Here is a 27,316-nt window from a genome sequence, read left to right as displayed (position 1 = left end):
GTGTCTCCCTGTCTGTACTGCTCTTTTTTATAAGACTCCACTCTGAAGTGATTAGTTTTGGACTCACCCTACTGCAGTATGGCCTCATTAACATAAAAAACAAAGACCTCTGTTTCCAAACAGGTCATATTTACAGGTACAGGGGTTAGGACTTCAGCATAACTTTTGGGGGGACACAGTTTAATCCATAACACATGGTGGCACACTTTAGTGAAATAACATTTCCACTTCTGCCTCTATCCTTGATCTCTGCTTGCTTAGGTCTGGGGCTTGAGCCTCGTTCTCTGTGTGATCAAGGAAACCTAGCCCAGTTCTTCATTCCGTTTTGGTTTTAGCAAGGGCTCTAAGGGAAGGCAACGGAAGAAGCAGCTCACCTGTATGGGATACCAGTTGGGCGCTAGCACTGCAATAGGACAGTACCACGCAATCTCGTTTCTGCTTTCCTGGTCATTTGTTTTTTGTCACTCTGTCCTTTCCACCTGCATTGTTGTTCAGAAAGTGGTAAAACAAACCCTACACTTCCTGGAATCAAATTTCACACCTGGAAGCCGTCTCTATGACCAACCAGAACTTTGTCTCTTTGGGACTGCCAGGTTGGAGATTGAAGATTTTTAATTACCTGATTGAAAGGCATTATCATGCTAGAAAGTGCATTGCTTCAGCATGGCATAGTTGGAGTTGCTTTTACAGGCTCTTTTAAGCTTCTTGTTATTCTAAAATACTAGTTCAGTATCTATTTGAAATCAAATTGACAACAGCCACTCCAAAAGTTAGATAGGAAGCTTATGGGACGGTGAGTTTATGTTAATGGTGGAGGAATAATTCGGAAAAGGAGATGTGAATGGTTACACACCTTGAAGAATGTCATCAGTGTCACTGAATTATACATGTAGAAACTGTCGAATTCGTGTCTGTTCTGCTGTGTGTGTTCTCAACAATAAAGTAAATCAGTTATTAAAGTAAATAAATGCTGATAATAGTATTTTAAAAAGTGAATAAAGTCTTATGGTCCAAGAAGGAAAAAATGCAGGTAAATGTCTTATGTAACACAGATTAACCCACCCGCTGCCATTCTAAAAATGAAAAGGTAATATACCAAAAACAAAACAGAACAAAATTAAAAGGCTAGTTCAGGATCATGGTACTGTGCAGTCTCAAGAAAAAAAAAACCAAAAAACCCATTACCATTGAGTCGATTCCAACTCATACCAATGCTAAAGGACAGGGTAGAACTGCCCTGTAGGGTTTTTCCAAGGAGTGGCTAGTGGATTTGAACTGCCGACCTTTTGGTTAGCAGACGTAGCTCTTCACTACTACGCCGCCGGGGTCTCCGCAGTCTTGGGAGGCAGTGGTCAATTCTCATTGTTTATTTGATTGCTGTTGCCCATGTTTCATTCTTTTTTTGCCTCTGTGTATGGCTATTTATCAATGGGAGAGTGAGGAGTCAGGGAAGAGAGAATAATTCTGCATACATGTGGGGTGCTATGCTCAGGTGATCATGGTGACAATCATACAGTAAATGATGGTGAGAAAAGTATAAACACCCCTCTAATACAGGAAATGGAGTTCGTGGGTCGTGCACACAGTTAATGCACTCGGCTGCTAACAAAAAGATAGGAGGTTTGAGTCCACCTAGAGGTGCATTGGAAAAAAGGCCTGGCGATCTCCTTGCAAAAAATCAGCCATTGAAAACCCTGTGGAGCACAGTTCCAGACCCTGTGGAGCACAGTTCCAGGCCCTGTGCTAAGTTTGAGGATGAGAGATAAATAGGAATCAAGCACTACCCCAGAGAGTTCAGCCCAGGGAGGGCAACAACTTTGTAAAACATTATTGCAAAGCAATCTAAGGGTAGTTCAGAGGAGGGAGAGAATGACCCTGCAGGAAGATAAAGGAAGCCTGCTTACAGAGGAGACATGTAAAGAGAGTTTTGAATCTGAAGAGGACCTTATCAGGGCATTTAAGAAGGGAAGATAAAAGATACGTAAGGTGAGGAACAGCACAGGCCTGTTGAGGCTAGTAGGATATTTCAGTATGGTGGGAGCGTGAAGATAAGTGAAGACAGGCAAGAGATGGTGCAAGGGAGGGGCATTGGGTTTAGGGCTTTTTATGAGACAGAACCACCACCTGTCTGTCAGTTTGTCGTACTCTGGTGGCTTGTGTGTTGGCTATGATGCTGGAAGCAATGCCACCAGTATTTCAAATACCAGCAGGGTCACCCATGGTTGGGTAGGTTTCAGCAAAGCTTCCAGACTAAGATAGACTAGGCAGAAAGGCCTGGCGATCTACTTCTTAAAATTAGCCAATGAAAACCCTATGGATCACAATGGAATATTGTCTCATGTGGTGCTGGAAGATGAGCCCCCTAGGTTGGAAGGCGTTCACAGTAACACAGTGGCTGCAGCAATGGAATTGAGCATACCAGCGATTGTGAAGGTGGTGCAGGACTGGGCAATGTTATTCATAACGTCACCATGAGACAGAGCCAACTTGACAAAAACTAAAAACAACATGGGACAGAAACAGAATCAAGAAGAAGAACCGTTTTAAGGGTGGAGGAACCCAAGGGCAGTAATGCAGCGGGGCCTCAGACAGGCCTGGAAGCAGGAAGCTCTTTGGGCACTGTGATGGTTAAAGTTGTGTATCAACTTGGCTAGGCTGTGATTCTTAGTGGTTTGGCAGATATCGTGTAGTCATCTTCCATTTTGTGATCTGATGTGAGCAGCCAGTCAGTTGAAAGGGGAGTTCCCTTGGGGGGAATATATATATGGATGTTCTGGCAAAGCACGCTTCTTCTTGATCCTGCATCCAGCTTGTCATTCTCTGGCCTCCAGTTCTTGGCCAGTGAGCCAGCAGCCTGCTGTCTAACCTGCCAGTTTTGAGTGTCCAGAGAAGCCTCCAGCCTGACACCTGATCCATGGATTTGGGACTTGCCAGCCTCCACAACTGTGTGAGCCATTTCTTTGAAATACATCTCTCTCTATACATGTTTGTATGTATATGCTTCACTAGTTTTGCTTTTCTAGAGCACCCAGCCTAAAACGAGCGCCCTGGAAGTCTCTCAAGGCACTCCATTACACACTTCTTCTGCTCTCTTGGTTTCTGTGGCACAGCACCGTGCTGGGTTTTCCTTCCTTTCTGACCACTACTTCTTTACCTCTTTACCTTGCTTCTTTTCTTCCTCCTCTTCGTACGAGTTGGTAATTAACAGTTCTTCCCTATCCTCTCCTCTGTCCTCACTCTCCCTGGCTCAGGCCATGCAATCCCCTGGGTTCAGATTCCAATCTGTGTGTCACTAGCAAATGTTCTCTTACTGCCCATTAGATATTACTGTGTCAGTTTATCCAAAAAAGAACTGAAGATCTTCCTGCATATTTCTCTCCAACCCAGATTTTCTCTTTTCTCTACTCCTATTAATAGCATCATCCAAATCTCAGAGGTTGAAAAGTAGTATAATTCATTGTTTTGTTATGTTTTTTGTTTTGCCTTTAATCACCTCTCTCTCATCCATGTGGCGTATTAGTCTTCTCCATGATTTTTTTTACATTGATCTTTCATTTATTTTTTACAGAGACTTTCATTCAGCCAGCCAGCAGTCTTCTCCTTCCGGCCTCTGGAATGTCGAGTGAATCTTTTGTATCCTCGTGGCCTCTGCTTTAGCTCAGGCCCCATAGTCTCTTGCTTCGGTTATTACAGTCAACCCCTCTAACAACTCTTCTATTTCTGTTTCCTGTTGCTTCTAAATGCCACTGCCAGGTTGGTCTTCTGAAATGAAGCTTTGATTGTGCTGGTCCCTTGTGTAAAACCCTCAATGGCCGGTCCTCATTGATGCCCCATTCCACACAGGCTTCCTGGCCCGGCAGTGAAGGCTCTGTATTCTGTCCCTACCTACCTCTCCAGTTTTGTATCTCTGAAATATAACCCGACATTCTTTGTTAAACAATATGTTAACCAGAAGATTTGGCTTGGGCATCAAGGTTACAGCATGAAGAATTGAAACTATAAAAGTGAGGGAGTACCAAATTCTGGGAAGAGAGCAGAACTTTGGAGAAGATTTCTTGGGAGAGAGCTGTATCGTGATTTCCCCCTCATCGGGGTAGAGGGGACAGGGAAGAATATTGGCCTCTTACCCAGAGTCTAGAGAACTGAACTTAAGGAACGAGTCTGGGAAGTTTGGTGTTATCTTTTCCTCAATTGAGGTGCATCGTACCAGACTGGTGTCAGACTTCTGTCCAGGAAATCTAGCGAGTGAAATGGGTTGGCAGCTGTTTCAGTGGCCGAGTAGAAGAGAGTTGCTGCTGGGCCTGAACTTGACCTCGTTACCTGATCACGTAAAGAGGTGACAGTTTCCCTCAACCCAGACGCAGGCCAAATGCCCACAATATGGCTGGCCTAGGTGGTGTTCTAAATGCTGTCCAATAAGAATGCCTAGAAAAGTGATGGCACCTCGGCATAAAGGAAGATGGAAGCTGGATTCCCAGGGGTAGTGAAGAAGGAAGTGACCCCAGGCTAGAGTGAGTTCATGCAGGTGAAAGGGACTGCGAGGGAGAGATCACTGAGAAGTTAGAGGTCTCTGAGACCCCACGGGCAATTCCCCCGAGAGAAACATCTGCTGGCCTAGAGGCACAAACTCACTGAACCACAGGTCAGTAAAGTTAAGACCATTCTCATGCCCTCACCTCTCCTCTTCCTCACGTCTCCTTTTCTAGTGGGGTTTGAAAGGCAAACCAGTGTGTTGGGGAAAAGGCAAACCAGAATGCAGGAAGGAACCCATCACACCTTGTTTCCACACAGCAGGCAACCAGTGGCCTTTACCTGGGAGGAGCAAGAGCTTACCCTCCAAGGAAGTTTAAACTGTGAATTAACACATGGGATTGGACATTCTGGTTTCTGAATCTAGACTGTTTTGTTCTTGCAAGGGGCTGTAAGGTGTCATATCATCTAAGAATTATCAGGAGCTTGTGTGCCTGCCTGAGTTTTCATCCAGGGGCAGGGGAAGAACTACCCCCACCAGACAGTGGAAGACAAAAATAGAGTTGTTTTTATGTTTATACCCTATGAGTCTGTTTATTCAAGGTACCAGTTCTGCGTCTTAATATTGGTCCTTCATCCATCTAGACAACATGGTATTCCCTGAACACTCCAGGTAGGATACAGTTTCACCTTTGTGGTGTGCTTCATGGCTCCCTGAACTCCTCTTCCCACACTGTATTTTAATTTTACTTCCTGTGTTACCAGTTGCCATCGAGGTCAGCTCTAACTCATGTTGACCCAACATGTGCCAGAGTAGAACCATGCTCCACAGGGTTTCCAGTGGTCGATTTTTCAGAAGTAGATCACCAGACTCTTCTTCTGAGCACTGGAGTGGACTCAAATCTCCAGCCTTTCTATTAGCCGTAGATCATGTAAACTGTTTGCACCACCTAGGAACTCCATTTCCTGTATTAGTGAGATGTTTATACTTTCCTCACCATTCATATAGATTTAAACTCCTTGAGGAAAAGAACCATTTCTTAGCTATCTACGTATCCCGCAATATCGTCTCTCATAGTACTTAGTAGACGTTGAAAAAAGATTGTAGAATGACTGATGAATGAAAGATATAGTTTGATAAGTAATGTGTATTATGAAAGTATAAAAGAGTATTATTGCATTCTTATTGCTTTTTTCTTTTTCTGTTGCCAAACAGGGTTGGAATAAGGCTCATCTGATTCACAAATCCATTCTTCCAAGGCCACTAGGTGTACATGGCATTCTGAACACTTCCAACAAGGAAATACCATTCCACACCACTCTGTCATAACTGGATTTTGTCATCTTGTTATGGGCACATGTAATTGTATTTCATTTTTTTAAAATTTAGATAATTGCCAAAATATTCACATTTATTATAGAAAAAATAGAAGATACAAAGAAACATTGCAATAAACAATCACCCACAACCTACCTCCCAGCCATAACCTGCTGTAACATTTTGTCCACTTCTTTCCAGGTGCCATGTCTTCTTTGGAATAGCAGTGTAGACCACTTGGGATAAAATGAATATTTGTCCTGTGATTTTAGGAAGAGATTCTAAAATGATTCAAATTGCGTGTGTAGGTAGAAGGCAATAGGAAAGAGTATAATCCTGGTTATGTAGATATGTCCCTGGGTGTGGGAGTCAAAGCTGAAAGTGAGTGGAAGTGATTAATTCTACCATTGTTACGTTCCAGTGCCCCAGGCAGGAGAGAGAGAGCTGCCCTGGGGACCGAGTGGGGGACACAGCAAAAACCAGTGTTCCAAGGTCAGCCTGACTTCTGACTCCTGGGCCTCTGAGATTGTGATTGGTACTAGGTTGAGTCTAGGCTAGAACATAAGAGGCTTTTTTTTCCTTCTTTGCCTTGGGTAAAAATTAGAGTGTGGCAAAGACAGTAAAGCAGTGGACAAGATCCTCCAGGGGACATTTGGCAATGTTTGGAGTCATTTCTGGACAGCTAGGAAGGTACTGAATAAGGAAGACCAAAGAAGAATTGATGCCTTTGAATTATGGTGTTGGCAAAGAATATCGAATATATCATGGACTGCCAGAAGAACGAGCAAGTCTGTCTTGGAAGAAGTACAGCCAGAATGCTCCTTAGAAGCGAGGTTGGTGAAACTTCGTCTCACATGCTTTGGACGTGTTATTAGGAGGGGTCAGTCCCTGGAGAAGGACATCATGCTTGGTAAAGTAGAGGGTCAGTGAAAAAGAGGAAGATCCTTAACAAGATGGACTGACACAGTGGTTGCAGCAATGGGCTCAAGCATAACAACGATTGTGAGGATGGCTCAGGACCAGGCAGTGTTTTGTTCTGTGAATTAACCCAATTGACAGCATCTAACAACAACAGGAAGGTGCTGCTGGTATCTGGTGGGTGGAGGCTGGAGATCCTGCTGAATAGTCCCCACAATAAAGAACCATCTGACCCAGAATGTCAATCATACCGTTGTTGAGAAACCATGCTATTTTTTAAAAAAGGCAAGAGAACACTTGGCAATACTGCCATTTACCTGTAAGAGGAAGGACTGGAAGAAAGTACTTCATTGTTTTAGGCCTCATTTGCCCATTGAGATGTCAATTTGAAAACTCTTATCTGCAAGCCTGGAATTTATCAGGTAGATTAAGAACGATAAAGGTATTTATCAGTGTCTTGTGAGTTTTTTAAAGGTCAACAGTTGTCATAAGAAAGGGCAGAAAGCACTTCATGTGAATCATACTTGAAATTATCCCAGGTAGCTTTTTAAGACTAATTTCATTCAATTCAATGGTGTAAATAACCAGGTGGTTTTTAACCCTGGTGCAAAGCTGGGGAAACAGGGGAGGAAAAAAGATAAATAATGAAGCCTCTTTCTAGCTTTGCTTTTCATGTTGCCAAGTTTTTGGTTTTTTAAACTAAATGAGCTCCTTTCTAGTATTCCTTTGTATTTGTCCTCAGGCAGTGGAATGATTTACCCATGAAGGGCTCAGAGGCATCATTGTGTACCCTTGACATTGACCTCACTGTTTATTTTCTAAATATTAAGTACGTTGGGGGAACACAAAGAGGGAAAACATGTGTTGTGACTGTACCTGTGGGTGATCTAGCTGGAGGTAAGGGTGGCTGGCAGGTCACCTAGTCCCTGGGTAGGGGGCCGGTGCTCAAGAAAAAATCAGATGGACCGCAAGTAAAGGCAAAGAAGCTAAGCATGTAACTTGGAAAGCTTTTTATTAGGTGTCTTGTTTTGTTGTTTCGCCATGGCTGAGTTGATGAACTTAGTCTGGGTGAGCTACTTCAGAGACTTGCAGAGAAAGAACCACTTGGTGGGAATGGGGTGGGGGATCTAAGTGAAATGAGACATTTGCCTGCAGTTTAGTTGCTAAGAAGCAGGCAGCTTTCCCTCGGAAACGTGTGATACGTCAAGAAGAAAAAGAACAATTAGCGTGTTTCTTACATAAGATCTTATTTACAGCACGATGTAAATTTTAATCATTTACTTAAATATGCTCTTCTGCCTTCTTTACTGATAGTCTATAAGCCATACATGTCTGACTTTCACTAGTCTCATACTAAGGAGCTCTGGTGACGTGATGCTTCCGAGCTACGGCTGCCGATCAAAAGGCCGGCAATACGAATCCACCATCCGCTCCTTTGGGAACCTTACGGGGCAGTTTTACTCTGTCACGTAGGGTCACTGGGGGTCAGAATCAACTCGATGGCGATGGGTATCATTTTTTTGTTGTTGTTTTGTTTTAGTCTCATATCAAGGAGCCCTGGTGGTACAGTGTTTAAGCACTTGGCTGCTAACTGAAAGATAGGTGGTTTGAACCCACCAGCAACTCTATGGGAGAGAAGTCTGGCAATCTGCTTCTGTAAAGATTACAGCCTAGGAAACCCTCTGGGGCAGGTCTGCTCTGTCCTGTCGGGTCACTGTGAGTCGGAATCAATTCGACAGCACACAACAAGTGTCATATTTTGCAAGGAAAAGTGTAGTTTTCTGTGACCACCTACCTCACAGCAGTGAGGTTTCATCTTTCAGAATTCCTGACTGTCCGAGAGATCAGCATCTGTTTTATACTGGCTCTTATTCTGTCCGTCCATCTGTCCGTCCATCTATCCGTCCATCTATGATCTGTTTCACTATCAGTTTCTTAGGTCTACTACAACAAGATGCCACAAACTTGGTTTTTTCAAACAACAGAAACTGTTCTCTCGTGGTTCTGGTGCCCAGAACTCCAAAATCAAGGTGTCAGCAGAGCCATGCTGCCTCCAGAATCTCCAGGGGAGAATCCTTCCGTGCCTTTTCCACCTTTTGGAAGCCTGGCTCATTAATGCATAACTCTAGTCTCTGTCTCTGTTTTACATGGCCTTCTCCACTGTGTCTGTATCTTCTGTCTTTTATAAAAACACTTTTTATTGGACTTCAGGCTTGCCTGAATAATCCAGGATGATTTTCTCTTGAGATCCTTAATTTAGTTACATCTACCAAGACCCTTTTTCTAAATAGTCACATTTACAGGTTCTAGTGGTTAGAATATGGAAATGTATTTTTGAACCTGTAAATGTGACTATTTAGAAAAAGGGTCTTGGTACAAAAAATATATATATATATTTTTGGGGGAGCCCTCATTCAACCCAGGATGTCTATCTGTCTACCAATCTACCTACCTGTCTATCTAGAGGAGTCCCTGGGTGGTACAAATGGTTAACGTGCTCGGCTGCTAACCAAAAATTTGGAAGTTTGAGTCTATGCAGAGTGGGTAGGAAGAAAGGCCTGGAGATCTACTTCTGAAAAATTAGCCATTGAAAACCCTGTGGAGCACAGTCCTACTGTGACACACATGGGGGTCACCATGAGCCAGAACTGACTTGAGGGCAACTGGTTTTATCTATCTAGAGGAGTCTTCTTTTTTTTTTTCTTTCACTTAAGTGCTTATTGGTTTGGAAGCGTGGCCTTATTTAAAGCAATCCAAATTAATGACTGGGCTAATTGTCCCACCTTGTTGCAAAGATATTCTATCATTTAACTCCAAGGAAAGTGTGGACGTAAAGATGCGCCAACCTTGCCGAGCAAACGTATGTTTCAGGCTAGAGACCAGACATCTAATAACCAAAACCAACCAACCCACTGCTGTCGAGCGATTCCAACTCATAGAGTGACCCTACAGGACAGAGTAGAACTCCATAGAGTTTCCAAGGAGTGCCTGGTGGATTTGAACTGCCGACCTCTTGGGTAGCAGCCATAGCACTTAACCACTACACCACCAGGGTTTCCAGACATCTAGTAGTCACCTCTAAAGGAAAAACAGTCAGCAAATTGAACTGTTACTATAAGCTGTAAAATTGCTGTTTTTTCTAGCTATTAATGCCTGGGCTGCAATTAATTTTACTTCCTGGGTGGTCTTGAGTATTACTAGCTCCCAGCAAGGTGTAAAGGTTTCAGTTGAAACTGACCCTATTTACCCTTGCTTAATTTAAGTGCCGTAGAAGAAAAAAAAAATTGATCAAAGCTTTAAAAATAGAGGGAGAAAGTGTTATTAATATGCATGCTCTTATTTGGTTCACTGAAATTGAGTAAGTTAAAAAACGAGGACAGGGATTTATCATGCTCCCGCTGCTAACCAAAAGGTCGGCAGTTTGAATCCACCAGCCACTCTTTGGAAACTCTCTGGGGCAGTTCTACTGTGTCCTGTAGGGTCGCTATGAGTCAGAATCGACTTGATGGCAGTGCGTTTGGATTTGGGTTTGGTGCTAACCAAAACGTCAGAGGTTCAAGTCCACCCAGAGGTGCCTCAAAAGAAAGGCCTAGAGATCTGCTTCCAAAATATCAGTCATTGAAAACCCTATGGAGCACAGTTCTAGCCTGACACATAGGGTTGCCGTGAGTCGGAATCGACTGGATGGCAGCTGGTAGTGGCGTTAGTTCTAGAAGCAATGTGGTAGAGGAAGGAGCCCACAGAAGTGGTCAGCAGACACTGGTCAGGAAACCTGCGTTCGATCTGCATGCCCAGGCTCTAGGCCTGGTTCAGCTGCCGTATGTGTGACGTTGGACTAAAAAAAAATTTGCTGTCAAGTCACCTCTGACTCAGGGTGACCCCGTGAGTGTCTCAGTAGAACTGTGCTTCATGTGGTTTCCAGTGGTTGACTTTTTGAAGGTAGATTGCCAGACCTTTCTTCTGAGGTGCCTCTGGGTGGACTTGAACTTCCAACAGCCAAGCACGTTACTTGTTTGCAGCTTGGGCAAGTCACTTAATTTCTTACCTCCCCTCTCCCCCTACCCCGACCTTCAATTTCCTTCCTTTTCAGGAAATCAAATGGATTAGATTAGTAGTTTTTCAAACTATGTTCCATGTGGCAAGTTGTTCTTTTTGAAACTGCGTCCTAACACAATCCTTATAAGTTGTTTCTGTGATTAGAAGCTGGGTTTGGTTCAAAATTAAGGAACTGTGCTGTTCTTGTTTCTCTTAACTCACCCATGTGCAGCGGAAAGCTACAAGGAAACCCAGATGGTGAAGATTAAAGAGGAACCCATGGAGGTTGACATCCAGGACCCACACGTCTCGATGTCACCCAGCCGGAATGTTGGCTACAGCACTTTAATCGGGCGAGAGAAGACCGAGCCCTTGCAGAAGATACCAGAGGGCCGAGTACCCCCAGAGAGAAACCTCTTCAGTCAGGACATATCTGTGAAGATGGCCTCCGAGCTTCTCTTTCAACTGTCAGGTAAACTTATGTGCAGAAAATTACAGTAATTGGAAGCAATTGGAAGGAAAGCCATTCTAACAAAGAAAAACAAAAACAAAAAACTGCATTATAGGATTTTTTAGACAGAAATCAATTTTATCACTTTAAAATGCATATTGCCACTCGAACTAACAGTTAATAAAGTGTTGCCAGTAGAGTCCCTGCCAAACTTTAATAAATAGTTAAGAATCATTTGAAATTAGAACTCTATTCAATTCTGTGCAAATGATCCCTGCTGAATGGGCTAAACGTCTCACCTCTAATTTTGTTTAGGCAGTTGATCTGATTAACAATCTTTTTTTTCCTAATGTGCAAAAGATAAACTTCAATTTACTCCCACAGCGAGTGAATTACCATGAATTCCAAATTAGTTGTGGTCTGAATTAATGAGATTTTACTGTATCTTGCCAGGAAAAAAAAAAAAAAAAAACAAGGGAAAGCAAAAGACTAAAGTATGGGGAATGTATCCAACTATAGCCTAGTGGAACATTTTCTGTGAACCAACTTTTCTACTCTGAATACTTGGAGTTTGAAAGTTCAGTAATCACCAGATAAGTGTCTTGCTAGAGAAGTCGAGGATCCTAATACCTAAGGTATTATTCCCTTTGTTAACTCTATCAAGCCCTGCACTGTTGGTTCCTAACACATTTTATATGCTGCTGTTCTTTGAACCTGATTGAGACCGATGATACCGTCACATACAAGATTCAGTTGTAGATAAAAACACATATCACTTGTCCATAGTCAAGCATCAGTCTACATACTGGAGTTCATGCAGCAGTAAAGTTTCTTACTAATGTTTGATCCTCTGTGTTTTGTTATGGATAATAAATTTGAAACACCCATTAAATGCCTCATTCTTTAAATATTCATTTGTCCTCCCCTCTCTTACGCCTAAGAGAAATACCAGCAAAGAGAAAAGAAGCTGGAGTCTGTGTGCCGTCGGCAGAGTTCACCTTCTCACTGGCCTGTTGGCCTGACAGCGCACACCAGAGCCTTGTAACTAACAGCTGGCTTTGGAAACAGTGTCATCAATCAGTGTTTTTTCAAACAAGGGCTGCACTTGCGAAGAACAGGGCAATACTGGAAAGAGTTGTTAGTAAATTTAATAGGACACGTAGATCTTTGCAAGCTCCAAAACACACAAGATTTTCTTTTTTAAACAGGCTGAAAGCATATCTAAAAATGATGCAACTTTTTAAAATGTTAATATTTGCCGAAGTGAGACCTTTGGGGTTTGTTACAGTCCCTATCTGGAGCAGTAGGTTATCACCATCTCCATCGGCTAAAAACTGTGTGTCTGAGTGTTCTCACCCTGGCATTGTCACTAACTGCCTGGGTGACCTCAGGCAGGTCACTGAGCCTGGATTTCCTGCTCTCTGAGAGAACACTGGCTGTGAATCTCAGTCCACCCTCATTGTCATTGTTGAGCGGACAGGAGGGGATTGTATGAGCAAGCATGCATACGGCGGCCGCAAATTAGTGTTACAGAGTGCAGCAGATGTTGTAGGTCTGTGTTTAAACTTTTCCAAAAAATCCCCAAGATTAGGAGCTTTTTACTTGCCCTGCAGTTGAAACGTGAAATGCTCGTAGAGTTGGCCAGGTTTTCTATAGATACTTAAAAGAAGCCATTCAAACCTGAGGCAGTCAGGGCCAGGCCCTAGCATTTGAACTGGATTGGGAAGGCCAGAGTTCAACTTTTGTTTTCTTAAAAGCTAATTAAATAATTTCTGACAGCTGGTAGACACAGTCCTCAAGACAGAGTAAGGGGAGGGTTTGCCTTTTCTTGTCTAATGATATTTTTTGTCCCCGGTGACATTTATCAGAATAAGCGCTCGGTGACTGCTGCACCAAGAGGTCTTAGGGCTGTTTTTATGTCTCCTCTCACCGAGGGGCCTAACAATACAGAATACTTCAAGGTTGTCATCAAAGGCAGAAGCAGAACAGTTGCAACAACTGCAGTTTTCATGCTGAATCAGAGGAAAGCAGAAGTTTTCGGCTGGCGAAAGATAGAGTAGAGATAGCTGTCTTTGGGCACACAGCTGTATGGGTGTGTGTTGACAGATACTTACTAAACCAAAAAAAACCAAACCCAGTGCCGCTGAGTCGATTCCGACTCATAGCGACCCTACAGGACAGAGTAGAAACCGCCCCATAGAGTTTTCAAGGAGCACCTGGCGAATTCGAACTGCCGACCCTTTGGTTCGCAGCCGTAGCACTTAACCACTACACCACCAGGGTTTCCGTATACTTGCTAAGCCCTGATTAAAATTGGACAACGCACTTGAAATTTGTAACTAACTGTTCCCCTTCAATTGGTTTGTAATAAAATGTTTTTTTGTGGATGCTATCTATCTGCTTTTAGCGATTAGCTTTACCACTCAGGCAAGGGAGGGTGTGGATTTTTAAAAAAAGAAACCAAAAATTGACTTTCTTCAGCCCGCAAGAGAAGTGTTGGCTGGTGTTTCTGCTTACACCCTCATTGCCTAAAAGGTGTATGTTTTATTCTTTCTTGTTGCAGAAAAAGTGAGCAAAGAGCACAATCACACAAAAGAAAACACCATCCGGACCACCACCAGGTAGGCTATTTGGGAGCCCCCTCCGGTCGCACCCTGTGTGGGATATCAGGCCCGCATCATGTGTTGAACATCCTACCCAAACTGTGTTCTCACACTGGTTTCAAAGGGGTCACACCCCTCACCACCTTATGTAGTAGAACTTTGGTTGGTGGAAACAATACAGAAAGCAAAGACGCCAAGAGGGAAGACCGTAAATATTAATTAAACACCTATCAGGTGTCCCTTTGATGGGGAATTTTCAATACGTTATTGTTTTGCGTTCCTTATGGTGTTTACTGAATTAGACATTATTATTACTATCCTTTTTTGTAGAGTGTCTTGACCTAGGAGTTTAAGTAGGTGGCACTGCTGTGGTTGGGACCTGGGTTCCTGTCTCAGGAAGGCTTCACCCAGTCAATAAACCAGGGTTCGCAGTTGCGCTCCTCACTAACTCTGCAGCCGTGGGCTGATCATTTGGCACGAAGGGTATCCCACCTTTTCATCTCACAGCGTGGTTAGGAGGGCAAAAAAAAAAAGCAGAAGAAAGAATGCTTTAGAAAATTGCCAGAAAATCAATATCATTAACAACTGTGGGCAAGAGAGTTTTCCGTTTGGCAAAAGCAGTTTGAGGTGGTCAGCCTAGGTGGGGTGCCCATTAATCAGTCCTTATGAAGGGAGAAGGGCCCACCCGTGCTGCTCACACTCAGCCTTGAAGGCCACCCAAACCTGAGCAAGAGCCAAGGAGTGAAAACCCCACCACCCTAGAAAGGAAGCCCGAGGAAGATGCAGCCATCACCTTTGAAGGACCCTCCTCTACCCTCAGCCCACCTTTCCACAAGATGTGAGATCACTTTGCAGGATGAATACCTAGAAGCTGGAAGAGCTAGCTGTGAGCTACCACGATGTCTGAGTCAAGGAAGTGGTCAATTGGTTTTGTATTTTTAATTCTTGCAACAAAAGATAAATGATGGTTTTCTTCTTGATACGTTATGAATTGACCTTGGAGCGGCTAATCCTCATTTGAGCCTGAATCCAGGTTTTATTTTTTTTAATTCTGTTAATTGGTATTTAAGGATATCCAATAATAGTAATTAAAACAGATCCAGCTTGCCTCACACAGGATTTACATAGTACCAGGGAAAGGCACCCCACTCTAATAGAAAAGAAGAGAAGGTTCAGCCTTATCACCAGATACAGTGAAACCTGTGAGAGCCGGAACTCGATGGGAATGCCTTGTTTTTCCGGGTCTCCCAAGTTTTCCACCTTTGACAGGGTGCCATCTTAACACTTTTGTGTCACTCATTTTAGTGGAAAATATTTGCATTTTCCTTCTCTGACAGGTTTCCACCTTACTCAGGTTTTGGGTTTTACAGGTTTTATTGTGTAAGTACGCAAATGGAAAACAAGTTTTGTACAGATGGTCTGTGAAATGAATTGGAAAGTGGGTCTGGGGGCTAAAAAGCTATTTTGACTATTAAGTTGGATATCCAAGTAGGAGATGTGAGTCTCATAAATTCTAGCTTACTCCCTTCTACACGTAAATCCTAAGGCTGCTTAGTAAATATGCGTGTGCCCCTGTAAACACTGATGAAATTGGCCAAATTCGTAGATATTTAAGGACTTCAGACTAGAAATAATAAATGTTGATTTTCATTTGCCTCCACAGGATTCTAGAAGTGCCATAGGCCAGGTTCCCCAGAAGCGGAGGCCGAAGTGGGCATTGGTATAGAAGTGCTTTATTGAGGGGGTGTTCCCTGAGCCTGCAGGGAGGTGATGGAGGCAGTAGCAAAACCAAACCAGTTACCGTTAAGTTGATTACGATTCATGTTGACCCCATGTGTGTCAGAGAGTAGAACTGTGCTTCATAGGGTTTTCGTTACTGTGTCCCTTGGAAAGCAGATCACCAGGCTTTTTATCTGAGCCACCTCTGGGTGAGTTTGAACCACCACCTTCCAGGGCACTGAACTATGGGTACCATGCAGGGACTCTGTGATGGAGACAGTGGAGGGAGAGAGAAGGAACTAAGCAAGGATATGGTTTTAGCTGGATCTAGCTTGAGCCTGATCCCACCAGGAGCTCTGGGGCATGAATGGCACCACAGGGTAGATCCTGCCTTGAGGGCACCAGCTTTTTGTACCCCCTTACCAGTCACTGGCTTCAGGTCACCCCCAGCAGGGGGATGTATGACCTCCCAGGTAAGGGGGCTGCAATTGGTGAGGGCATTTCTCACTGACCGTTGGCACCCAGTGTTCACAGCAACACGGGGGGAGGGTGCACTGGTGTGCTAAAGGGAGCCTGGGCGGGGCCCAGCAACATCTCCTGTGGAGGTTTTCTGCTGGCTTTTTAATATTACATAATAATATTTATATCCAGGAAGGTAGGCTGTGAGTCCACATTATTGAATGTTTTGTAGGTATTCTCAGGAAAGAGGTAAGAAGAGGCTTGAACTAGCTTTAAACGAGTGAAATATGCCTCATCTTGCCCTGGCTGGAGCTACAGTGTGATTATAGAAGAGAATTTTTTTTTTTCCTGGAACCATTTGGCAAAAATGAAGCAATCCTTAAATTCTCTTCTTGCTGGGAGATTATGAGTAAGAAGAAATCCAAATCATATCTTTTGCCCAAAGCAAAGGAAAAGGTGCTTCCTGCAAGCCACTGGCACACTATGTAGCATTCAGAAATCTGCTACAAGATTCTTGGTTTACAGTTCTCCTACAAAAATCCTCGGCACATTTTTATTCTTCCTTTGGGTATGCAACTTGCTCAATTAGCCTATCCCCAGATGTATCTCTTTTTTACCTTCTCACTTCATCACTTCAGGTGGAATAGAATCAAGCTGCTTTGTGCCAAAAAACCCTCTTTCACTTGAATTAACAGATATCAGGGACAGAAAAAAATGCCAACTCTCTCTTCTGATTCCTGTTTTAGAAAGAGCACTTATTTTGTATGTACAAGGTCAGCTTGCGGATTATGTTTTAAGGTATGATTTATCAAGCTCTCTGGAAAGATTTACATCCAGCCTTAAAATTTCTGTACCTGCAGATTCTTAACAGGAGCCCTGGTAGCTCGTGATTAAACACCCAGCTGCTAACTGAAAGGTTGGCGGTTCAAAGCCACCAGCTGCCCCTTGGGAGAACGATGTGGCGTCTCCTCCTGTAAGGATTTACAGCCTTGGAAACAATGTAGGGTAGCTCTACTCTGTCCCGTAGAGTTGCTATTAGTCAGAATCCACTCGACAGTAATGGGTATAGATTCTTAAGATGTTTGGTTCATTATCAAATTTTATGTGCTTGAATTCGTGGAAGAAGCTGACTGTTAAGAACAATAGCTCATGATGGGAATTATGTTCAGAATTTTCCTTGTTTGAGAGTTTACGAGGCACATTTACGATAGTTTAATTACGAAGGGCAGCCTTGGAATGCTGGCCTCAGCATAGTATTGAAGGCCTTTCCAAATGTTGATCCCTGAGTTCTTCCACTCACAAAGCTCTCTTCCAAGGCCCTCTATACGCAGGGGGGTGACAGAGAAGAAAAGACGTGCACTACTGAAGAAAAGATGATTCTTTCCATGTCCTTTATAAACCCACGACTTCCCCCACAGTTGTTTATCATTAGTGATCTCCACTCTCTTTCCAACCACAAGAACTAAGGAAAATGTAGCAACCCAAGATGAAACACTGTGGAGCTTGGCATTCCAATGCTATAAGCTTTCCAGTGAGACATGGGGGTGCTGATTTCCATACTTAGGCACCCAGAGAACATGAAACCCGTTGATGTATACAGTTAATGCTCCGTCTGTTAAGTGCTCTTCATTAAATCTTCCCTCCTCTCATCTGTCGGCCGGCAAGTTTGCTGTTCGTTAATATCTGTTACAAGATGGGCAGGGAAAATGATGTTAGACAGCATTCCTTGTTAGCATTTTTTTTTTTAAAGTTAGGTGAAGCTAAAGGTCGAAAGTAATAACTAGCGAGTTTCTGGATCATTGGCTCCCTACCTGTTTTTTTTTTTTTTTTTTTTAAGTCTTATAATGGAAAATTTCAAACATAGAAGTAGAGAGTGTGAACCCATCACCCAGTTTTAACAATTATCAATTCATGACCAGTGTTGTTTTACCTATTCCTTTGTTCGACTTCCTCCCTCCCCCTAGATAATTTTAAAGCAAATCCCAGGCATCATTTTAAGAACTGACTTGAGAAAACCTATGTTGTTGTTATTTTCTTAATCCTAAGAAATTAGGCTCAGCTGCTTAAATTAGAATCATCTTCCCAAAAATAAAGGAGAAAAACAGTCCGCCAAAGTACACCACATAACCAGGCAGAAAAATCAATCTACTTAGCAGCTGGGATGGTTAGACCATGAGGTCCCTGGTCACTAATGCTGGAGCCTCAGCCCTTCTGCCCTTGTTTGTGCCCTCAGAGGGAGCACCTCTACTGAACCAGTCCCTTAGGTGGAACTTCACTGTAATTGCTAAAACAGTAGTTCTTTTACCGGTTTAACCTTAGAGTCCAGAAAATTCCATCTAAGTATCCAGAAGGCTATGAGTCTCCGTTGAGATAGTGTATGGACTGAGTGTTCTTAATGCCATTCTGTCTGACAAATGAGATGGAGCGAGAATCCTGGCCAAACCTGAGAGAATGGAAGGACTGAATACTTAGAAGACTGATAAGATCCTGATTTTTTATATTCCCTTCCCAGTACAAGCCTTGGTTCTGCAGGGAGCAGAGAGCCAGCTAATACGATCATTTGTAGATGAAAGTATATGGGGCATGATATCATAACAAGATCCCAAGGTTTAATGGAATAAAAAGAAGATCTACATCTTTTGACATGGACCATCACCCAGCCAGATGCTGGATAAGATCGAAATAGGAAAATGGAACTCTAGAGTAAGAATCGAGTAGCTCCTGGCAGGTGAATTGGACAAGCTCAATGTTGTGTAACACCATGAACGTCAAACAGTGGCTGCCAAGAACACTCTCTTGGTTATTTGTTCTCTCTTTTCCCCATTAATAATTCAGTGCCAATGGGGTATAAGATTGCAGGCCTATAAGAAAAACTTCTCACACCTGGCTTGCTTTATTCCAAAAGCAAGGAAGCATTTGCCTGGATTCTCCTTGTCTCCATTACTAGAGCAAAAGCAGAAGTGGGAAAATCCGAGAAAGGTAGACTCATGTCATGCTGTTCAGACCAACATTTAATTTGCCCAATTTTCAGAATCCGAAAAGCGAGCTATTTTTCTGTGATTTGGATAATGGCACTTGCGGTGTTTACTAAAAGATATATTCACTTTGAAGTGTCCAATATATTTCCTGTGCGATGGTTTGGATGCATGTCCTTAAATATTTATGATTCAGTAATAGAAATTGCACAAATTTGTAAAAGCATGATGCGCTGCTTCAGCTCATGCAATTTCCCCTTTACGTTTCTTTGGATGGCATACGAAAATAATGCTCTATTACTTTACTTAGAACACCGGATTAAACCCAAACCAAACCCATTGCCGTCCAGTCCATTCCGACTCAGGGCGACCCTATAGGACAGAGTAGAGCTGCCCCATAGGGCTTCCAAGGCTGTAGATCTGTATGAAAGCAGACTGCCACGTTTTTCTCCTGCAGAGCAGCAAGTGGGTTCAAACCACCAGCCTATCGGTTAGCAGCCTAGCGCTTAAGTCCTGACAGAAGCAACTAAGAAAAGAAACGGGAGAGCAAAGGAAATTGGGGATTTTGGAGCAGATCCACATATATTCTCTTTACCCTTTAGATTTACACACTGAGAGTTCTATTTCCAAAGAACAGAAGCTGCTACTTATTTTAAGGAGTCCCTTCAGTTAGGACATACAATTATTTTTTGGTGAAGTCAAGGCTGCTGGTGGTCCATATGGTGCCGTTGCAAATTTTTAAAAGATGCCCTTCTTCAGGACACTGCCATCTGCTGGGATACTGTCATAATAAATGTATAAATCTTTGATGTTTGTGATATAAATCATGCTCACTTAGGTAAGGTGCCTTTGTACAGTACACAGTCTGCACAACTGTCGGCAGCTGCCATGACACAAATATTGACTTGAGAATAATTTCATTAGAAATGTATCTTTTTCAGCTTATCTTTGAGTTTTCATTTTTCAAAGAAATGAAAACTTATTCTTAAAAACATCCCTCAGATTATGAACAAGTTCTGTTCCAAAGTCTGTCTTTAAGCCGAATTTATACGTAAATCGGAACAGCTAGGTACGGTTCCTATCTAACATCAGTCAGATGTTTGTCTTAGCATGTAGTATATAATATAAAGTACCTTTCTAGCATAAAAAACATTAAAGAGACACTTCCAGATACACTAAAACATGTTTAACAAAATAATATAGTAATAATAATAATGTTTTGATATGTGTTGCAAAGTAGTGTCCCTTTGTTATTACGAACCACAGTATGTCTCTCACATTTTTCATATAATAGGCTTATGGGGTGTTGGTTTGGAATTACGGCATGTGTGTAAGTTGGTCATTCATAACCCAGGATTTCCTGTAGATAGTTTTTTATACGTATAGGTTGAAACTGCTTTGTACGTTATTGCCATTTGACGTTTTTTTTTTTTTTTCCCTCCCCTTCTCAATTCACCAAGCCTTTCTCAGTACTTTTATCTAGTGTATACTCCATTGTCCTGTAGATATTACCCTCTGCTATTTTTACTCCCATTCGTGACCGCCACACTGAACCATTATAGTTGAAACAATATGCCGCTAGAACTGCTTAGGGTTATGTCACTCTGAAGAGGCAAGTTTAAATGGCCTTTACAGAATCTGCAGAGAGCTGGGCCTTTCTTTTCTTCACTTCCCATGGGTACTCCCACCTTTATTTCTACTGGCTTGCCACAGTATTCGCAATGAATGAAGTGTAAATTTTGTAAGTCGACTTCCAGAACCTATATTCTCCCTGGGGCAGCTTTGACAGATTACGTGGGGCGACATGGCCGGGAGGGCTGTGTGGTTAAGGTGCTGGCTTCAATCCTGTTCTTATTTGGAATTTTCTCTCAAGAGTATCTCCATGATTGTTACTAAGAATGTATCAAATATTCACGCCTTGACCTCTGTTTAAGGAGGAAACAGCCTCCCAGTTAACATTGCAGGCAAAGGGAATGTTACAAAGGACTGCCCCCTATTTCATTGGCATTCTCTACAACTCCCATATGATGTAGACTCTTGTGTTGCTGCAGAGCAATACTAAGTTAATCTGTCCTCTGCTCACCTCATCAGAATACCCGTTGTCTTTGTTTATGTAGAAAGTCAGGTCCCACCGGGAGATCCAGGTCCCTGCACAAGCTGACATTTTGCCTATCTGGACGTGCAGGACTGACTTCCTTGGTCTGAGGTTGGCCCAGGCTCCCTAGCCTGGCCTCCCCAGAGTGGAAGCCCTTGACAAGGCCTGGCATTGTGCTCTTGTCCTGAGAAGTTTCCTGGCTCCACAATAGATGAATGCTAGAGCTGCAGCAACAGGAACTTGTTCCTTGAAAACCTGGTGTTAGGTTGTACGCATTGGCCTGCCTTTAAGGCAACCTCAGATATAAGGCACTTGTACTTTTCAAAGGAGGAAATGAAAAACATGACATATGTATATATATAAAAATTTTTTTTTTTCCTGAGATGCTCTTATTTTTCTTCTACCATAGTTGGAGCAGCTCCTTTCTTCCATAACTTTCTGCCTTCTGAGGCTGGAGCTGACAGATACACTGGTAGGATCGTAATTTAGATACGGTCGTTCCTGCCCTGTGTCTTTACAACCGTCTTCAATTATATAGTCCCTCAAGCTTACTCCTTAAAAAGATAAGAATCTCTTCAGAAATAAAGGATCCTGAACAGTAAAACTTAATCGTTTTCTTTAAGTTTCAAAAATAACTTTATTTCCAGACAATTAAAAAAAAAAAATTGTCATTGAGTCGATTCCGACTTATAGCAGAATAGAACTGTCCCATAGGGCTTCCAAGGAGTGCCTGGTGGATTTGAACTGCTGACCTTTTGATTAGCAGCCAAGCTCTTGACCACTTTACCACCAGGGCTCCCCCAGACAAGATAAACTAAAAAACCAAACCCATTGCCTTCAAGTTGATGCTGACTCCTAGTGACCTGTAGGAGAGCGTAGAACTACCCCATAGTTTCTAGGGAACGCCTGGTGGATTCAAGCTGCCGACCTTTTGGTTAGCAGCTGACCTCTTAACCACTATGCCAACAGGGTTTCCTCCCCCAGACAATACAGGAGAGCATAAAAAAAGCGGGGGAGGAACAACCATTTTTATAATCCTGCTGTGGAGCCCTGGTGGTGCAGTGGTCAAGAGCTCGGCTGCTAACCAAAAGGCTGGTAGTTCAAATCCACCATCTGCTCCTTGGAAACCCTATAGGGCCGTTCTGCTCTGTTCTGTGAGGTCACTATGAGTCAGAACCTACTCAACCGCACCTAACAACAACAACATAGTCCTGCTACCCAGAGAGAGCCACTGCTAAGGTGGTAGTGTGGATCCTTGCTGAATTTTTTTTGTCTATTTATATAGGTATACGTTTTTATAAAAATTTGGATCCTACTATAAATAGTTTTGTCATCTTCTCTTTTCACCTAACAGTATATTTAAGAACATCTTTTCATGTCAGTAAACATAACCCACTATTATTCTTAAGGTTTGCTTAGTATTCAGTGTTTGCTTGTATCATTATCTAATCAGTCCCTTATTAAAATTATTGGATATCAAAGGAGGTTTTTACACAAGTTGTTGCTATTAACATAAACAGTGCTGGGATAAAATGTTCTACACCTATCTTTGGATGCTTGGTGAATTTTTTTTTTTCCTATAGAATAAATTCTAGAAGGGAACTGATGACTCAAAAAAGCACTCACATTTTTTCACTTTTGCTATGAATTGTCAAATTGATTTCCAAAAGGGTTGAATCTACAATTCTACCAAAAGCTAATGAGAGAGAAAAAAACAAAACCCATCGACATCAGATTGATTCTGACTCATAGTGAATCTATAGGACAGAACAGAGCTGCCCCATAGGGTTTCCAAGGTAGATCTGTACAGAAGCAGACTGCCATATCTTTCTCCTGCAGAGCAGCTGGTGGGCTCAAACCACTGACCTTTCAGTTAGCAGACGACCACTTTAATCGCTTTTCCACCAGGGCTCCTGGTGAGGGAGCAAGGGAGGACATATTTCTAAGGTCTGATGAATTTTACGCTTTATTATTTATTTTGGAGCCCTGTCGTTGGGTGCGTAAATATTTATTATGGTTATGTTTGTTTTTTTTATGTCCTCCTGGTGTACTGACCCTTTAATCACTATATAGTGTCCTTCCTTATCCTTTGTGGTGAATTTTTCTTTAAACTCTATTTTGTCAGGGATTAATATTGCCACTCCTGCTCTTTTTTGTTTGCTTGATATGTTTTTTTCCATCCTTTGAGTTTTAGTTTGTTTGTGTCTTTAAGTCTATGGTGTATCTCTTGTAGGCAGCATATAGACAGATCGTGTTTTTTTAATCCATCCTGCCACTCTCTGTCTCTCTATTAGTGCATTTAGTCTGTTTACATTCAGCATAATTATTGATAGGTAGAAGTTTAGTGCTAACATTTTGATTTCTTTTTGTGTGTGTATGTTATTGATGGTTTCTTTGTTCCACTTAATTTTCTGTGCTGAGTCATTTTTCTTTCCGTATTTTCTTTTCATCTTTTTCATTGTCATTGGTTTTGTATTTGCTGAGTCTTTATGTTTTTCTTGTTTTTTATTTTGATGTGTAGGACTGTTAGTTTCCTTTGTGGTTACCTTAATATTTATCCCTATTTTTATAAGTTAAAAAAAAAAAAAAAGTTTAAACCAATCTTTAATTCTTTATATCACCTTGACTTCTGTCTGTGAGGAAGATCTATGACTACATTATTTAGTCCCTCTTTTTTGTTTTAATGTTGTCATCTTTTACATATTGACATCTGTGTTTCCCTAATCCAGTGTTTTTGCTTTGTTTTATTTTTGTGACTTCCCTATCTGGGTTGATATCTGGTTGCTCTGCCCTGTGTCCTAGTCTTGGGTCGTTGTCTGATGTTATTGATTTTCTAACCAGACAACTCCCTTTAGTATTTCTTGTAATTTTGGTTTGGTTTTTACAAATTCTCTAAACTTCTGTTTGTCTGGAAATGCCCTAGTTTTGCCATCATATTTGGGAGGCAGTTTTGCTGGATATATAATTCTCGACTGGCAGTTTTTTTCCTTCAAGGTTTTATATATGTCATCCTATTGCCTTGTTGCCTGCGTGGTTTCTCTTGAGTAGTCTGAGCATAGTCTTATTGACTCTCCTTTGTAGGTGACTTTTTGTTTATCCCTAGCTGCTCTTAAAATGTTCTCTTCATGTTTGGTTTTGGCAAGTTTGATTATAATATGCCTTGGTGACTTTATTTTGGGACCTACCTTGTGTGGGGTTCAGTCGGCTTCTTGGATAGATATCTTCTCATCATTTATGATATCAGGGAAGTTTTCTGCCAACAAATCTTCAACAATACTTTGTATTTGCCATTATCCCCACCGTGTTCTGGTACTCCAGTCACTCATAGGTTATTCCTCTTGATAGACTCCCACATAATTCTTAGGGTTTCCTCAGTTTTTAAAAATTTTTTATCTGATTTTTCCTCAAATAAGTTGGTGTCAAGTGCTTTATCTTCAGTCTCACTAATTCTGCCTTCCATTGCCTCAATTCTGCTCTTCTGACTTTCTATTGAGTTGTCTAATTCTGAAATTTTATTGTTAGTCTTCTTGGTTTCTGTTTGCTTTCTCTATGGATTCTTGCAGTCTGTTAAATTTGTCATTTTTGCTCTTGTATAATCTTCTCAAGTTCCTCTATTGCTTTGTGTGTTCCTTGGCTTGTTCTGGATTTTGCCTGATCTTCCTGATCTCTTAAAGAGTTGTGTATGTTGATTTTTTTAATTCTGCCTCCCGTGATTCCAAGAAATTCTCTTCCTCCGGAAGGGTTCTTGATTCTTTGTTTTGATGGCTTGCTGAATCCATCATGGTCTGCTTCTTTATGTGATTTGATATTGACATTGTCTCTGAACCATCAATAAGTTATTATATTTATTTATTTTATGTTTGCTTACTGCATCCTAGCTTCTTGTTTTGATATGCCCATATAGGCTTGTTGTGTGAGCTAGTTTGATTATTGGCATATTTAAAGCCCTCACATCGTGTCTCTAGGTAGCTAGAGCTGTTACTAGGTATGTGAGCCCAGGAGTTCATTTACTTTTCTAGTGTGGATTCAGCTCAGGTGTCCGGGTCATCAGACACCAAGTGTGTGGTACAGCGCTCACCTACAGTCCTAGACAGGCAGGGGTGATTGGAGTAGGTACATGTATCTGGCTGCAGAAGGGGGTCATGACCTGATGAAGGCAAGGGGCTGACTGCTGCCCCTGAGTATCTAGGTAGAAGGCATGTCACTGTTCCCTAGAGCACGCAGGTAGGTGGGTTTTGCAGCCAGACTATGGGCACCAAATAGTATTTGCTGTAAGGACTGGGAGTCAGCACTTATTCTTGGTCCCTTATTTTGGGTGGCTTGATGGATTGGGTGGAGCTACCAATCCTCAGGCCCCTTATGTAGGTTGGTGAGGACCCTGCCTAATGGGCAAGGCAGTGTCAAATGTCACAGATCTGCCACTCCCCCTTAAAGCAGATAGGCTTCAAGTATACACCCTGTCATACTCTGCTAATGAGGGCCTACACTGTTGAAATGGGCCCACACAGGTCTGTGTAGGGGTGAAAGGTAATTCAAAGTCCGTGGACCTCTTATGCCAGTGCCTAGACAGAGGGGCTGTGACTGCTCTGAGTTCCCAGCTTAGGGGAGCTGACAGATTATTTTTTTCCTGTTTGTTAATTTGTTCCCTTTCTGAAGCTGAAAGAATGGCTCAGGGCATGCGACAGATTCTAGTTCCAGCCTAGGGAGCACAGCAATCTCTGAAGCCAGACCGGGACCCAGAGCAGAGTGAGGAGGGGGCAGGTAAATAGGAGAGAGGTACTTCCCAAAAGGGTTGTTTTTTTTTTTTTTTTTTTTGATCCGTGTGGTAGGTTAGATGCTTGTATTTGTCTTTCACTGATTGAATGTCGTTTCTTGCTGCTTCTGGAGGCTTGAGCAGACTCTCCATTCTCAACTTTGTCTGTGATGTTCAGGGCTCCTAGATTGTCATATATAATCGATGCATTTGTTTTTTCGGGTCTTTTTTGTAAGAGGGACCACAGGAAGCATCTGACTACTCTGCCATCTTGGCCCCGCCTCCTGTGCTTTATTATTTTTAAAAAACTTCTTAATTTAAAAATAGCATCTTATGATTAAAACCTTTGCATTTATTGATTCCTAATGGTTTTAAGCATTTTGTTCATGGGGAGGCATTTGTATTTCTCCTTTCATATATTATCCTTTACTGTCATTTATTATTTTGTTTGGTGGTTGGTCTGGGCTGGATTTTTTGCTTGGGTGTGGCACTTTGTTTTTATGAAAGATTTCAAAACAGTAGAAAGAATAATATAATAAATCATCCTACCCTTATCACCCACATTGAACAGTTACCAACATTTTGCCACACTCGCTTTACCAATCTTTTTTTAATTTTTTCTGTACTTAAAGCAAATCCCAAACCAGTCAAACCAAACCTGTTGCCGTCAAGTCGATTCTGACTCGTAATGACCCTATAGGACAGAGTAGAACTGCCCCATAGGATTTCCAAGGAGCAGCAAGTGGATTCAAACTGCTGACCTTTTGGTTAGGAGCAGAGCTCTTTAGCCCCTGAGCCCCCGGGCCTGTCTTTGGTGTATACATCTCTAAAAAAAATAAGGATATGTTCCACATTACCATTTAAGACCTTACAAAATTAACAACATGTTTATTGGTTTTTAATTGCTAAGAAGATTGTCAACCGGCAAGTGCGTGGCCACATCAGTGTAATAGGAGATGAAGGAGACAAAGCTTATCTTTCTTGCCAGTTTTTTCAAGCCACTTCCAGAAATTAAGGAAGCCTGGTACCTGAATGGGAAGTGAAACAATGGAGCGACCTTGGTTCTCCCTGTGCCCACAAGCCCCATTTAGAAACTGACTGACTCTCCAATGCCAGCCTCAAATTTTAGATAAATACTTCAGCTGAACTTTGCCAGTTTGTCAAGATTAATTGAACTTTTATTCACTACAGTCCCACTTTCTTTGAAAATGTTTGAGTCCAACATGATCAATGACTAGGTTTCCAGGCCTAGTCCACTGGGGTTACAGGAGGTCTTTTTCTGTGATGCCTTTTTTAAGTTCAAATAAGGACCTTGCCGTTTTGGATGGCCAGGCTTGTCTTCATGGCAGGGACTGGCAGTTGTTTTTAATCGAGAACATTCCTCTTCATCCCAAGTGCCCTAAGCTGCCACCCAGGGGTCTTTTATAAAACAAAGAAAGAAAATCACCTAGGACCAACCCAACACCAAACCTGTTGCCATCGAGTCCATTCCGACTCATAGCAACCCTATAGGACAGAAT

General features: G+C 42.2%; 1 protein-coding gene across 5 annotated transcripts in view; it reads left to right on the top strand.

Moving 5' to 3' along the window:
• Nucleotides 1-27,316, top strand: part of ZNF827 (zinc finger protein 827) — a 202,488-nt gene that overhangs the window by 102,514 nt on the left and 72,658 nt on the right. For all 5 annotated transcript variants that reach the window (XM_010597215.3, XM_010597214.3, XM_010597213.3 and 2 more), the window contains exons 6-7: nt 10,974-11,213; nt 13,756-13,813. In XM_010597215.3, coding sequence (XP_010595517.2) covers nt 10,974-11,213; nt 13,756-13,813 — 298 coding nt within the window. The remainder of the gene's footprint in view (nt 1-10,973; nt 11,214-13,755; nt 13,814-27,316) is intronic.

Source organism: Loxodonta africana, chromosome 13, assembly GCF_030014295.1.
Source record: "Loxodonta africana isolate mLoxAfr1 chromosome 13, mLoxAfr1.hap2, whole genome shotgun sequence".
Taxonomy (NCBI): Eukaryota; Metazoa; Chordata; class Mammalia; order Proboscidea; family Elephantidae; genus Loxodonta; species Loxodonta africana.
This window is presented reverse-complemented; position numbering and strand designations above follow the sequence as displayed.